This window comes from Hyla sarda, chromosome 5 (assembly GCF_029499605.1).
Source record: "Hyla sarda isolate aHylSar1 chromosome 5, aHylSar1.hap1, whole genome shotgun sequence".
NCBI lineage: Eukaryota > Metazoa > Chordata > Amphibia > Anura > Hylidae > Hyla > Hyla sarda.
In genome coordinates, this window is record NC_079193.1 from 5502873 (window position 1) to 5519120 (window position 16248).

Genomic DNA, 16248 nt, shown 5'->3' on the forward strand with positions numbered 1-16248 from the left:
GTGAGGTCTGAGGACTGATCAGAGAGATGTGAGGTCTGAGGACAGTGATCAGAGAGATGTGAGGTCTGAGGACAGTGATCAGAGAGATGTGAGGTCTGAGGACAGTGATCAGAGAGATGTGAGGTCTGAGGACAGTGATCAGAGATATGTGAGGTCTGAGGACAGTGATCAGAGAGATGTGAGGTCTGAGGACAGTGATCAGAGAGATGTGAGGTCTGAGGACAGTGATCAGAGATATGTGAGGTCTGAGGACAGTGATCAGAGAGATGTGAGGTCTGAGGACAGTGATCAGAGAGATGTGAGGTCTGAGGACAGTGATCAGAGAGATGTGAGGTCTGAGGACGATGATCAGAGAGATGTGAGTTCTGAGGACAGTGATCAGAGAGATGTGAGGTCTGAGGACAGTGATCAGAGAGATGTGAGGTCTGAGGATGAAGATCAGAGAGATGTGAGGTCTGAGGACAGTGATCAGAGATGTGAGGTCTGAGGTCAGTGATCAGAGAGATGTGAGGTCTGAGGACAGTGATCAGAGAGATGTGAGGTCTGAGGATGAAGATCAGAGAGATGTGAGGTCTGAGGACAGTGATCAGAGAGATGTGAGGTCTGAGGACAGTGATCAGAGAGATGTGAGGTCTGAGGACAGTGATCAGAGAGATGTGAGGTCTGAGGACAGTGATCAGAGATGTGAGGTCTGAGGACAGTGATCAGAGATGTGAGGTCTGAGGACAGTGATCAGAGATGTGAGGTCTGAGGACAGTGATCAGAGATGTGAGGTCTGAGGACAGCGATCAGAGATGTGAGGTCTGAGGACAGTGATCAGAGAGATGTGAGGTCTGAGGACAGTGATCAGAGATGTGAGGTCTGAGGACAGCGATCAGAGAGATGTGAGGTCTGAGGACAGCGATCAGAGAGATGTGAGGTCTGAGGACAGCGATCAGAGAGATGTGAGGTCTGAGGACAGTGATCAGAGAGATGTGAGGTCTGAGGACAGTGATCAGAGAGATGTGAGGTCTGAGGACAGTGATCAGAGAGATGTGAGGTCTGAGGACAGTGATCAGAGATGTGAGGTCTGAGGATGAAGATCAGAGAGATGTGAGGTCTGAGGACAGTGATCAGAGATGTGAGGTCTGAGGACAGTGATCAGAGATGTGAGGTCTGAGGACAGTGATCAGAGATGTGAGGTCTGAGGACAGTGATCAGAGAGATGTGAGGTCTGAGGACAGTGATCAGAGATGTGAGGTCTGAGGACAGTGATCAGAGAGATGTGAGGTCTGAGGACAGTGATCAGAGATGTGAGGTCTGAGGACAGTGATCAGAGAGATGTGAGGTCTGAGGACGATGATCAGAGAGATGTGAGGTCTGAGGACAGTGATCAGAGAGATGTGAGGTCTGAGGACAGTGATCAGAGAGATGTGAGGTCTGAGGACGGTGATCAGAGAGATGTGAGGTCTGAGGACAGTGATCAGAGAGATGTGAGGTCTGAGGACAGTGATCAGAGAGATGTGAGGTCTGAGGACAGTGATCAGAGATGTGAGGTCTGAGGACAGTGATCAGAGATGTGAGGTCTGAGGACAGTGATCAGAGATGTGAGGTCTGAGGACAGTGATCAGAGATGTGAGGTCTGAGGACAGTGATCAGAGAGATGTGAGGTCTGAGGACAGCGATCAGAGAGATGTGAGGTCAGAGGACAGTGATCAGAGAGATGTGAGGTCTGAGGACAGTGATCAGAGAGATGTGAGGTCTGAGGACAGTGATCAGAGATGTGAGGTCTGAGGACAGTGATCAGAGATGTGAGGTCTGAGGACAGTGATCAGAGATGTGAGGTCTGAGGACAGTGATCAGAGAGATGTGAGGTCTGAGGACGGTGATCAGAGAGATGTGAGGTCTGAGGACGGTGATCAGAGAGATGTGAGGTCTGAGGACGATGATCAGAGAGATGTGAGGTCTGAGGACAGTGATCAGAGAGATGTGAGGTCTGAGGACAGTGATCAGAGATGTGAGGTCTGAGGACAGTGATCAGAGAGATGTGAGGTCTGAGGACAGTGATCAGAGAGATGTGAGGTCTGAGGACAGTGATCAGAGATGTGAGGTCTGAGGACAGCGATCAGAGAGATGTGAGGTCTGAGGACAGCGATCAGAGAGATGTGAGGTCTGAGGACAGCGATCAGAGAGATGTGAGGTCTGAGGACAGTGATCAGAGAGATGTGAGGTCTGAGGACAGTGATCAGAGAGATGTGAGGTCTGAGGACAGTGATCAGAGAGATGTGAGGTCTGAGGACAGTGATCAGAGAGATGTGAGGTCTGAGGACAGTGATCAGAGAGATGTGAGGTCTGAGGACAGTGATCAGAGATGTGAGGTCTGAGGATGAAGATCAGAGAGATGTGAGGTCTGAGGACAGTGATCAGAGAGATGTGAGGTCTGAGGACAGTGATCAGAGAGATGTGAGGTCTGAGGACAGTGATCAGAGAGATGTGAGGTCTGAGGATGAAGATCAGAGAGATGTGAGGTCTGAGGACAGTGATCAGAGATGTGAGGTCTGAGGACTGATCAGAGAGATGTGAGATCTGAGGACAGTGATCAGAGATGTGAGGTCTGAGGACAGTGATCAGAGAGATGTGAGGTCTGAGGTCAGTGATCAGAGAGATGTGAGGTCTGAGGACAGTGATCAGAGAGATGTGAGGTCTGAGGACAGTGATCAGAGATGTGAGGTCTGAGGACAGTGATCAGAGATGTGAGGTCTGAGGACAGTGATCAGAGATGTGAGGTCTGAGGATGAAGATCAGAGAGATGTGAGGTCTGAGGACAGTGATCAGAGATGTGAGGTCTGAGGACAGTGATCAGAGATGTGAGGTCTGAGGACAGTGATCAGAGATGTGAGGTCTGAGGACAGTGATCAGAGAGATGTGAGGTCTGAGGACAGTGATCAGAGATGTGAGGTCTGAGGACAGTGATCAGAGAGATGTGAGGTCTGAGGACAGTGATCAGAGATGTGAGGTCTGAGGATGAAGATCAGAGAGATGTGAGGTCTGAGGACAGTGATCAGAGAGATGTGAGGTCTGAGGACAGTGATCAGAGATGTGAGGTCTGAGGACGATGATCAGAGAGATGTGAGTTCTGAGGACAGTGATCAGAGAGATGTGAGGTCTGAGGACAGTGATCAGAGATGTGAGGTCTGAGGACAGTGATCAGAGATGTGAGGTCTGAGGACAGTGATCAGAGATGTGAGGTCTGAGGATGAAGATCAGAGAGATGTGAGGTCTGAGGACAGTGATCAGAGAGATGTGAGGTCTGAGGACAGCGATCAGAGAGATGTGAGGTCTGAGGACAGTGATCAGAGATATGTGAGGTCTGAGGACAGTGATCAGAGAGATGTGAGGTCTGAGGACAGTGATCAGAGATGTGAGGTCTGAGGACAGTGATCAGAGATGTGAGGTCTGAGGACAGTGATCAGAGATGTGAGGTCTGAGGACAGTGATCAGAGATGTGAGGTCTGAGGATGAAGATCAGAGAGATGTGAGGTCTGAGGACAGTGATCAGAGATGTGAGGTCTGAGGACAGTGATCAGAGAGATGTGAGGTCTGAGGACAGTGATCAGAGAGATGTGAGGTCTGAGGACAGTGATCAGAGAGATGTGAGGTCTGAGGACAGTGATCAGAGATGTGAGGTCTGAGGACAGTGATCAGAGATGTGAGGTCTGAGGACTGATCAGAGAGATGTGAGGTCTGAGGACAGTGATCAGAGAGATGTGAGGTCTGAGGACAGTGATCAGAGAGATGTGAGGTCTGAGGACAGCGATCAGAGAGATGTGAGGTCTGAGGACAGTGATCAGAGAGATGTGAGGTCTGAGGACAGCGATCAGAGAGATGTGAGGTCTGAGGACAGTGATCAGAGATATGTGAGGTCTGAGGACAGTGATCAGAGAGATGTGAGGTCTGAGGACAGTGATCAGAGATGTGAGGTCTGAGGACAGTGATCAGAGATGTGAGGTCTGAGGACAGTGATCAGAGATGTGAGGTCTGAGGACAGTGATCAGAGATGTGAGGTCTGAGGATGAAGATCAGAGAGATGTGAGGTCTGAGGACAGTGATCAGAGATGTGAGGTCTGAGGACAGTGATCAGAGAGATGTGAGGTCTGAGGACAGTGATCAGAGAGATGTGAGGTCTGAGGACAGTGATCAGAGAGATGTGAGGTCTGAGGACAGCGATCAGAGAGATGTGAGGTCTGAGGACAGTGATCAGAGAGATGTGAGGTCTGAGGACAGCGATCAGAGAGATGTGAGGTCTGAGGACAGTGATCAGAGATATGTGAGGTCTGAGGACAGTGATCAGAGAGATGTGAGGTCTGAGGACAGTGATCAGAGATGTGAGGTCTGAGGACAGTGATCAGAGATGTGAGGTCTGAGGACAGTGATCAGAGATGTGAGGTCTGAGGACAGTGATCAGAGATGTGAGGTCTGAGGACAGTGATCAGAGATGTGAGGTCTGAGGATGAAGATCAGAGAGATGTGAGGTCTGAGGACAGTGATCAGAGATGTGAGGTCTGAGGACAGTGATCAGAGAGATGTGAGGTCTGAGGACAGTGATCAGAGAGATGTGAGGTCTGAGGACAGTGATCAGAGAGATGTGAGGTCTGAGGACAGTGATCAGAGATGTGAGGTCTGAGGACAGTGATCAGAGATGTGAGGTCTGAGGACAGTGATCAGAGATGTGAGGTCTGAGGACAGTGATCAGAGAGATGTGAGGTCTGAGGACAGTGATCAGAGAGATGTGAGGTCTGAGGACAGTGATCAGAGAGATGTGAGGTCTGAGGACAGTGATCAGAGAGATGTGAGGTCTGAGGACGGTGATCAGAGATGTGAGGTCTGAGGACAGTGATCAGAGAGATGTGAGGTCTGAGGACAGTGATCAGAGATGTGAGGTCTGAGGACAGTGATCAGAGAGATGTGAGGTCTGAGGACAGTGATCAGAGAGATGTGAGGTCTGAGGACAGTGATCAGAGAGATGTGAGGTCTGTGACCGCCATCCCGCCCTCCGCGTGGCACCGCTATCTTCCTCATCCACTCACCTTCGTACGTGCAGTAATAAAACACATTCAGCGCTTCCACCGCTGCCTCCCCCCGCTGCTTGTACCCGAAGATCAGATCTATCCACTCGTGAAGATGGGCAGAGACGTACTCAGACTCCTGAAGGAGGGAAGAGCCGTGAGACAAACCGGTTATTATAGGGAAATGGCGTCCGCCGTGACAAAACCGAGGAGCGTACGTAACACACAGAGGTGACCTCACCAGTGCCTGCCGATGCTTGTAGACGAAATCCTCCCGCGAGGAGGCCCAGAGCGGTAACACAACGTCATCCACTTTACCATTGGAGATCTGGAGGCAGCCAAGGTCAAAACCTGGAAGGAGCAAAAAGATCTTTGAGAAGGGGTATGATTACTTTATACTCTGACCTGTCCTTGTGGGCTTCACCCACTACACTTTGTGGGGGTCCAGGGGGTTACATTCATTATACACACCCCAATGTATAACGGCGTAACCACCTGGACCCCCCATATATTATATAATTCATATCTAAATATATCTATATATTTATTTATTAACTGCCCTCGGTCCCTCTGCCCACTTACTTAATGCTCTAGCAGTAGCCATGAAGTGCCCCCCTCCCCCACATACCATTTTCATTCTCCAGAAATTCAGGAAAATAGAAAAACTCTGGGATCAGCTCTTTGACGTCCACAGGGTTCTCCATGCGGGCCTGCCAGGCGGCGGGGATAGAGTGGAATTGCCGATCAGAACAATCAAACCTGAGGAGGAGGGAGAAGGAACGACCATGAACAACCACAAAATGCACAATATTTAGCCAAAATGAGCGCCACCGCCTCTGCGCCCACCTGCCGCTCTGCAGCTGAATGTGTAGGGTGGTCAGCGGCTCCATGCGGATCATGTAATGCATCACTCCGGCCGCGTTGGAGTAATGGGTTCCGTAATGGAACTTGTCCACCGTTCCTGTGGGGTCTTCAAAGCTCTCGTACCTACAGGGGAAATACAGAGGCGATGAGGCCTTATCACAAGTCTAAAATTATTTAGTTATCATAACAGAAACTACAGCGCCAATCTGCCATACTACACTGCACCAGTTGATTTTTCCACCGGAGTACCCCTTTAATTTTGTCAGATAATGGGATTTGCAAATTATTACAGCTTCTACACATAATGCAAAAGGGGCATCAAGCCTTAAAGGGGTACTCCACCCCTAGACATCTTATCCCCTAACCAAAGGATAGGGGATAAGATGTCTGATCGTGGGATTCCGCCGCTGGGGACCCCTGTGATCTCGGCTGCAGCACCCCAGACATCCGGTGCATTGAGCTAACTTTGTTTCGTGCCGGATGACTGGCGATGCAGGGCAGAGGCTCATGACGTCAGGGTCAAGCCCCATCAATGCAAGTCTATGGGAGGGGGCGTGCCGGCCCCCCACGATCTCCATGACGGCAGAAGCAGCATTCAGAGCACGGAAGCTTGGAGCTTCCGAGTTTGTAACATCACATCACGCCCCCTCCATTCAAGTCTATGGGAGGGGGCGTGACAGCTAGTAAGTAGCCATTACGCCTCCTCCCATAGACACGAATGGAGGGGGCGTGGCGGCTGTAGTTGCCAGTTATCTGGCACGGAGCGGAGTTCCCTCTATGCACTGGATGACTAGGGTGTCGCAGTGGAGATCGCGGGGGACCCCAGCGAAGGGATAAGATGTTTTCCGGCTAAGTACCCCTTTAAATAGCAATGACTGGGGTCTTTTTCTCTACGTACTTCTCTTTCACCTCCCGCGCGTGCCGCTCATTCACTACACCAATGGGTTTGGAGAGGTCGCGGAATACTTCTGGGTTATTCAAGTCCAAGGTCTCAGAAACGTAATCTTGTAATATCCAAGGAAACTGTAAGACAAAGCGGAACGTCCAAGATTAGGTAATATCCCAAGACATATCATCTTCTACAATCTCCTCCAGAGCTGTATTCAGCAGTTTTAGCTTGGTAGATTTTGTGAACTTAAAGGGGTACTCCGCCCACATACATTACATCCCCTATCCAAAGGATAGGGGATAAGATGTCTGATTGTAGGGATCCCGCCACTGGGACCCCCGCAATCTCTGCACAGCACCCGTACCGCAGCCGACATTCTATGCTTAGAATGCTGGGTTTGGGCAGCCCCCTTTGTGACATCACACCATGCCCCCTTTGTGACATCACACCATGCCCCTTTGTGACATCACACCACGCCCCCTTTGTGACATCACACCATGCCCCTTTGTGACTTCACACCACACCGCCTTCATTCATGTCTATGGGAGGGAACACCCTCTCCCATAGACATGAATGGAGAGGGCAATCAGACATAGGGGATAAGATGTCTGTGGGCAGGGTACCCCTTTAAGGCTGGGTTCACACTACGATTTGTAACTATGGTTCCCGTATACGTGGTCGACCACGTTTTTGCCTACGGTCGGGAAACCGCATAGGGCCAAAAAAGCAGCCGACCGGAGGCTGCGGTTCACTCCGGTCGGCTCATAGACATACATTAAATACGGTTCCCGAATACGGCTGAGTGCGGGCGCCGCAATTAAGCCCCGCCCCCTCCTCCCAGCCGTATACGGGAACCGTAGTTACAAATCGTAGTGTGAACCCAGCCTAACTCCTTAAGGACCAAGTGTTTTTCAGTTTTTGCACTTTCATTTTTTCTCCTTAAATTTTTAAAATCATAACCCTTTCAATTTTGCACCTAAAAATCCATATAATGGCTTATTTTTTGCGCCGCCAATTCTACTTTATAATGACATCAGTCATTTTACCCAAAAATCTACGTTGAAATGGAAAAAAATCATTGTGCAACAAAATTGAAGAAAAAACGCCATTTTGTAATTTAGGGGGCTTCCGTTTCTACGCAGTGCATATTTCGGTAAAAATGATACTTTATCATTATTCTGTAGGTCCATACGATTAAAATGATCCCCTACTTATATAGGTTTGATTTTGTCTCACTTCTGGAAAAACCATAACTACATGAACGAAAATTAATATGTTTAAAATTGTCATCTTCTGACCCCTATAACTTTTTTATTTTTCCACGATCGGGGCGGTATGAGGGCTCATTTTTTTTGCGCCGTGATCTTACGTTTTTATCGGTACCATTTGTGTTTTGATTGGACTTTTTGGTCGCTTTTTATTCATTTTTTATGGACTAAAAAGTGACAAAAAATACGCTATTTTGGACTTTGGAATTTTTTTCGCACGTACGCCAATGACCATGCGGTTTAATTAACGGTATATTTTTATGGTTCAGACATTTACGTACGCCGCGATACCACGTGTTTGTTTTTATTTTTATTTACACACTTTTTTTTTAATGGGAAAAGGGTTTTTTCTTTTACTTTTTTAATGCCGTGTTATAGCCCCCTCTCACAAACCGGGAGCCGGCTCAGGGGCGTAAACATATGTCTGTGGTCATTAAAGGGGTTATCCAGGAAAAAACTTTTATTTATACATCAACTGGCTCCAGAAAGTTAAACAGATTTGTAAATTACTTCTATTGAAAAATCTTAATCCTTTCAGTACTTATGAGCTTCTGAAGTTGAGTTATTTTCTGTCTAATTGCTCTCTGATGACACGTGTCTCGGGAACTGTCCAGAGTAGAAGCAAATCCCCATAGCAAACCTCTTCTACTCTGTTCCCGGGACAAGCAGAGATGTCAGCAGAGAGCACTGTTGTCAGACAGAAAAGAACAACTCAACTTCAGCAGCTGATAATTATTGAAAGGATTAAGGATTCATTTTTAAATAGAAGTAATTTACAAATCTGTTTAACTTTCTGGAGCCAGTTGATATAAAAAAATAAAAATAAAAGTTTTTTCCTGGAATACCCCTTTAAGGGGCTAAGCTGAAAGTCACATGACTAATGCACTTTTGTGGATGCAAGACCATTCATCTCCTGCTCGCCCCCTGCTGGATAAGAATCTGTATAGCGCATGAGGGATGTAGTGTATACACCAACAATCTCTGTATTATACAATCATGACAGATTTTAGGGGTCAGTCAGCAGAATTATAAATGCAGCTCTGAATGTGACAGATCTTATTCCCCCCTTGGGCTGTACACACAGTCATGGGTACTTACCACGGGATACTGCGATAAGTCATTGTACGTCCTTCCGGCGATCGTGTTCAGCTGCATCAGGTACTCGAAGTTGGATATTTCCCTCCACACCCATTTCTGGAGAGAAAGATAAATCAGAGCGGTCATCACTGCGAACAGATATAGGAGACCCCAAAGCCAACAAAGAGACCCCGTCAGATTACACTTAGGCGGCATTCACACCACGTTTTTGCAGTACAGTTCACGTATCAGGTTTTTGATGATAAAACGGATTCTTCAAAACTGTATCAAAATGTGTGTACAAATGTCAATCCGTATACGGTTTGAAAAATGACGTCCGGTTGCATCCGTTTTTTATGAAAAAAATCGTATACGTTTTTAACTTTTCACTCCATTATGAATAAAGTTTCACTTGTTTGATTGAAATTCCAAGAAAAAAAACTGTGCAAAGTCAAAAACCGTATATGGTGCAAACTGGATGGAACTGTACGCACATCCGGTTCTGTATGGTTCCCATTGACTCCCATGTTAAAAAAAAAAAAAAAAAAACTTTACTGTTGCCGTATCCAGTTTCTGTTAAAAAACGTATGTCACCGAACCGGACCGAAACGTATGCAACTGTATATGCCTCCTCACATTTTTAAACTGTATAGGGTTTAAAAACGGATATACAATTGCATACATTTTAATAAGTTTTTCTTGAAAAAAAATATATACGGTTTAAAAGTTTGTCAACATTTTAAATAAAGTTCTTCTTTTTATTGAATTTCCCCCCCAAAAAAAGAAAAAAAATGAAAAACCGTATTGTGCAAATCGGATGTAACCGTATGCACATACGGTTACATACGGTTACCATAGAACTCCATTTTAAAATAACCGTATACAGGTTGGATACGGTTTTTGACCGGGACACAAAACCGTAGTAGACAACGGTTTGGTGTACCGTTAAAAACCGTATACAACCGTACATGATGCAAAACGTACACAACCTGATGCTACGGTTGGTATACGGTTTACAATGAAATGTCTAGGTATACGGTTTGCACTACGGTTCAATACGGTTTTTTAAAGCCAAACTGGATACGGCAACCGTATTGTAAAAACGAGGTGTGAATGCAGCCTAATACTGTTTTTTTTTTACCTGGACCAAAAAACGTGGTAGTCTACCACGTTTTGGGTACGGGTAAAAAAAAAAAACGACAAAACCATACAAGACGCAAAACGGATTAAACCGGATGATGCGTTTAACATATGGTTTACAATGTTAAGTCAGTGCATACGGTTTTCTATATGGTTCCGTACGGTTTTTACCTAGAAACTGTATACGGGAACTATATAGCAAAAACGTGGTGTGCGTGCACCATTATACTGAGTGTCCACGTGGGCTAAATGGCAGTTTCTATCAAAACCGACCATTTTGTATGTAAGTGATCGTTTGCAATGTCTGAAAAAGCGACCTGTAATACTGGACTTATTATTTGTCTGACACTATGAATATACGGCTGATCATTCACCATCCGATACACGTGCATTCTATTGTGCGTCTCAGATTCTGCACAGTTCAGGCTTAAAGGGGTACTCCGGTGAAAAACTTTTTTTTTTTTTTTTAAATCAACTGGTGCCAGAAAGTTAAAACAGATTTGTAAATTACTTCTATTAAAATTTTTTTAATCCTTCCTGTACTTATTAGCTGCTGAATACTACAGTGGAAATTCTTTTCCGTTTGAAACACAGAGCTGTCTGCTGACATCACGAGCACAGTGCTCTCTGCTGACATCTCTGTCCATTTTAGGAACTGTCCAGAACAGCATATGTTTGCTATGGGGATTTCCTTTTACTCTGGACAGTTCCTAAAATGGACAGAGATGTCAGCAGAGAGCACTGTGCTCGTGATGTCAGCAGAGAGCTCTGTGTTTCAAACGGAAAATAATTTCCACTGTAATATTCAGCAGCTAATAAGTACAGGAAGGATTAAGATTTTTTAATAGAAGTAATTTACGAATCTGTTTAACTTTCTGGCACCAGTTGATTTAAAAAAAAAAAAAAAAAAAGTTTTTCACCGGAGTACCCCTTTAAGGATGCGTTCACACTACGGAATTCTCGCGGAATTCCGCAAATGGAATTCCGTGGTGTGAAGATAACAGTTTGAATGGCGCTCTACGCGAGACCCATTCACACTGCGGAATTTCCGCGGCGGACAATTCCGCCGCTGAAATTGTTCCATGCAAAGAAGAACACGTACATTCTCTGCGCGGATTCCGCGAGCACTGCATAGCCGTCAATGGTGATGGCTCAGTGCCCCGCGGCCCCAGCACCGAAGCAACTCCGGTGGCGGCCGCCAGGTGGAACCGCCGCTCGCGGAATTCAGCGAGCAGAGATTCCGTAGTGTGAACGCACCCTTATAGTCACAACCGAGAATTTCAAATGCAAATTTTTTACTAAGTGTTACCGTTTGATGCAAAAATGCATGAAGGCGCCTGTGATTGCAGAGCAGTGTTTCCCCTACCAGGGTGCCTCCAGCTGTTGCAAAACTACAACTCCCAGCATGCCCGGACAGCCTTTGGCTGTCCGGGCATGCTGGGAGTTGTAGTTTTGCAACAGCTGGAGGCACCCTGGTTGGGAAACACTGCTGTAGAGAGACGGGTGGCATTTCGCAGGTGCCAATCATTTGCCGCATTGCCCATACGCATGTTCTATTGTGCATCTCCGGTTTGTATAGCTGTGACTTTTAGGTGTGAACAGTCCAGCAGGGAACATATCTTGGTGCGGCTCATGGGTCACAATACCTGGGTCAGCCCCGAGACCTGGAGCAGCTCCTGTGGGGAACGTCGGCCAAACAGAAACTGGTTGGGGGGGTTCAGGCCCAAGATCCGGGAATAGACCACGTTCCTGACCTGCAGAAAGGGGCAGAATAAACAGGATCAATAAGGAGCTTAGCATTATAAAGTCCCCATCCCCCTCTCATTAAAGGGGTGCTCCGCCCCTAGATAACTTATCCCCTATCCAAAGGAGAAGGGGTAATCCGGTGGAATTTTTTTTTTTTTTTAAATCAACTGGTGCCAGAAAGTTAAACAGATTTGTAAATTTCTTCTATTAAAGAAAATCTTTACCCTTCCAGTACTTTTAAGCAGCTGTCTACTACAGAGAAAATTATTTTCTTTTTGAATTTCTTTTTTGTCTTGTCCACAGTGCTCTCTGCTGACACCTCTGTCGGTATCAGGAACTGTCCAGAGCAGCATAGGTTTTCTATGGGGATTTTCTCCTGCTCTGGACAGTTCCTGATACGGGCATCAGGTGTCAGCAGAGAGCGCTGTGGACAAGACAAAAAAGAAATAAAAAAAAAGAAAAGAATTTCCTCTGTAGCATACAGCTGCTAAAAAGTACTGGAAGGGTAAAGCTTTTTTTTTAATGGAAGTCATTTACAAATCTGTTTAACTTTCTGGCACCAGTTCATTAAAAAAATTAAAATAAAATGGTTTTCCACCGGAGTACCCCTTTAATTTTGTCAGACAATGGGATTTGCAAATTATTACAACTTGCAAAAGGGGCATCAAGCCTTAAATGGGTACTCCGCCCCTAGACATCTTATCCCCTACCCAAAGGATACGGGATGTCTGATCGCGGGGGTCCCGCTGCTAGGGACCCCCGCAATCTTCCTGCTGCACCCGGCGTTCATTTAGAGCAACAGGTGCAGCGCCGGAGGCTCTTGACGTGACATCCGGTATCGTCACGAGCACGCCGCCTCAATGCAAGTCTATGGGAGGGGGCGTGATGGCTGTCACGCACCCGCCCATAGACTTGCATTGAGGGGGCGTGGCCGTCACGGCCACGCCCCCTCAATGCAAGTCTATGGGAGGGTGCGTGACAGCCATCACGCCCCCTCCCATAGAATTGCATTGAGGCGGCGTGCTCGTGACGATACCGGATGTCTGGGGGCGGGACCCCCGCGATCAGACATCTTATCCCCTATCCTTTGGATAGGGGATAAGATGTGTTGGGACGGAGTACCCCTTTAACACTTCTACAAGGACGGCTTTGTATACATACGTATGCTGTGATCTCCCCTACTGGTGACATGCAGCAAAGTAACCAGTGATGTCATATTTACCGTTTTCTTGAAGTTGACAAAGTAATTGGCCTGATCGATGAAGAATAATTCCAGGGCGGATCTCCGGAGATTATACCGCCGCAGATGGACCTCCCGGAGCTGGGACAGTGGGCGCTTAAAGTCGTATCCAATTCCTGAGCACAAGGAGAGACGAGCCGGAGAATGAAGAATACATTTTATTATGCTTTGTGTTTTAACTATTCACAAATTACAGGATCCCTGATAGCTGTCAGTGAATGTAAACGGCTGTAAAGATTGTGTTCATCTCCCAGTGATCACGTTATATGTGAGAGGTAGGGTCATGTGACTGTCATGTGACCTCTGGTGGCATCTTCATCTATTGTTAGCTGCTGATCACTTTCTCTCAACTAAAAAACTGTCCCAGCCATCTTTACCTTCCTCAGTCTCCTCCTTCTCGCTGCTGAGATCGTAGAAATAAATGTGCTGCGTGGTGACTTCCAGACGTCCGGGGATGACGGCCATGATGGTGATGAGCTCACAGTCCTCCGAGATCACCAGCTTCTCCCTCTGACTCTGCTCCTGGATCTCCATGCTGCAGTACAGAAAACGACATCAGTGATACATTGTATGATAGGAGATTAGATTGTGAGCTCCTGGGGTCAGGGATGATGGGAGTGATACATTGTATGTGATAGGAGATTAGATTGTGAGCTCCTGGGGTCAGGGATGATGGGAGTGATACATTGTATGATAGGAGATTAGATTGTGATCTCCTGGGGTCAGGGATGATGGGAGTGATACATTGTATGATAGATTAGATTGTGATCTCCTGGGGTCAGGGATGATGGGAGTGATACATTGTATGTGATAGGAGATTAGATTGTGAGCTCCTGGGGTCAGGGATGATGGGAGTGATACATTGTATGTGATAGGAGATTAGATTGTGAGCTCCTGGGGTCAGGGATGATGGGAGTGATACATTGTATGATAGGAGATTAGATTGTGATCTCCTGGGGTCAGGGATGATGGGAGTGATACATTGTATGTGATAGGAGATTAGATTGTGAGCTCCTGGGGTCAGGGATGATGGGAGTGATACATTGTATGTGATAGGAGATTAGATTGTGATCTCCTGGGGTCAGGGATGATGGGAGTGATACATTGTATGATAGGAGATTAGATTGTGATCTCCTGGGGTCAGGGATGATGGGAGTGATACATTGTATGATAGGAGATTAGATTGTGATCTCCTGGGGTCAGGGATGATGGGAGTGATACATTGTATGTGATAGGAGATTAGATTGTGAGCTCCTGGGGTCAGGGATGATGGGAGTGATACATTGTATGTGATAGGAGATTAGATTGTGATCTCCTGGGGTCAGGGATGATGGGAGTGATACATTGTATGATAGGAGATTAGATTGTGAGCTCCTGGGGTCAGAGATGATGGGAGTGATACATTGTATGATAGGAGATTAGATTGTGATCTCCTGGGGTCAGGGATGATGGGAGTGATACATTGTATGATAGGAGATTAGATTGTGAGCTCCTGGGGTCAGGGATGATGGGAGTGATACATTGTATGTGATAAGAGATTAGATTGTGAGCTCCTGGGGTCAGGGATGATGGGAGTGATATATTGTATGATAGGAGATTAGATTGTGAGCTCCTGGGGTCAGGGATGATGGGAGTGATACATTATTTCCTCTATAAACTCCGGTATCACTCACTGGTATATATTCTGCAGATCTTCCTCAGCCAGCTGGTCATCCTCTTGTTCGTTCACTTTCGCCTCCTTGGCGACAGCAAGTGGAAAAGAATCCTCCACTGCCTGACTGGGGTCAGTACCTAAAGGAGGAGACAGAGGAAGCAAACCCCATAACAACAGCAATCTATGTCTAACTGACCCCACCGCTGCCCCCATATATGTCTCACCCCACCGCTACCCCCATATATGTCTCACCCCACCGCTACCCCAATATATGTCTCACCCCACCGCTACCCCAATATATGTCTCACCCCACCGCTACCCCAATATATGTCTCACCCCACCGCTACCCCAATATATGTCTCACCCCACCGCTACCCCAATATATGTCTCACCCCACCGCTACCCCAATATATGTCTCACCCCACCGCTACCCCAATATATGTCTCACCCCACCGCTACCCCAATATATGTCTCACCCCACCGCTACCCCAATATATGTCTAACTGACCCCACCGCTGCTCGATATATGTCTCACTCCACCGCTACCCCAATATATGTCTCACCCCACCGCTTCCCCAATATATGTCTAACTGACCCCACCGCTGCCCCATATATGTCTCACCCCACCGCTGCCCCCATATATGTCTGACCCCACCGCTGCCCCCATATATGTCTCACCCCACCGCTACCCCATATATGTCTGACCCCACCGCTGCCCCCATATATGTCTGACCCCACCGCTGCCCCATATATGTCTCACCCCACCGCTGCCCCCATATATGTCTGACCCCACCGCTGCCCCATATATGTCTCACCCCACCGCTACCCCAATATATGTCTAACTGACCCCACCGCTGCCCCATATATGTCTGACCCCACCGCTGCCCCCATATATGTCTGACCCCACCGCTGCCCCCATATATGTCTGACCCCACCGCTACCCCATATATGTCTGACCCCACCGCTGCCCCCATATATGTCTGACCCCACCGCTGCCCCATATATGTCTCACCCCACCGCTGCCCCCATATATGTCTGACCCCACCGCTGCCCCATATATGTCTCACCCCACCGCTTCCCCAATATATGTCTAACTGACCCCACCGCTGCCCCATATATGTCTCACCCCACCGCTGCCCCCATATATGTCTGACCCCACCGCTGCCCCCATATATGTCTCACCCCACCGCTGCCCCATATATGTCTGACCCCACCGCTGCCCCCATATATGTCTGACCCCACCGCTGCCCCGTATATGTCTGAGCCCACCGCTGCCCCATATATGTCTCACCCCACCGCTACCCCAATATATGTCTAACTGACCC

The 16248-nt window shown here is 47.4% G+C and overlaps 1 protein-coding gene across 5 annotated transcripts in view; it reads right to left on the reverse strand.

Annotated features, from left to right (window-relative positions):
- The window catches only part of NBEAL2 (neurobeachin like 2), a 144200-nt gene that overhangs the window by 15284 nt on the left and 112668 nt on the right, over window positions 1–16248 (reverse strand). For all 5 annotated transcript variants that reach the window (XM_056518741.1, XM_056518742.1, XM_056518740.1 and 2 more), the window contains 10 exons: window positions 14943–15060; window positions 13647–13804; window positions 13252–13385; window positions 11930–12037; window positions 9165–9260; window positions 6808–6932; window positions 5892–6032; window positions 5674–5804; window positions 5287–5396; window positions 5067–5184 (listed from right to left, as the gene is read on the reverse strand). In XM_056518741.1, the coding sequence (XP_056374716.1) occupies window positions 5067–5184; window positions 5287–5396; window positions 5674–5804; window positions 5892–6032; window positions 6808–6932; window positions 9165–9260; window positions 11930–12037; window positions 13252–13385; window positions 13647–13804; window positions 14943–15060 (1239 nt within the window). The remainder of the gene's footprint in view (window positions 1–5066; window positions 5185–5286; window positions 5397–5673; window positions 5805–5891; window positions 6033–6807; window positions 6933–9164; window positions 9261–11929; window positions 12038–13251; window positions 13386–13646; window positions 13805–14942; window positions 15061–16248) is intronic.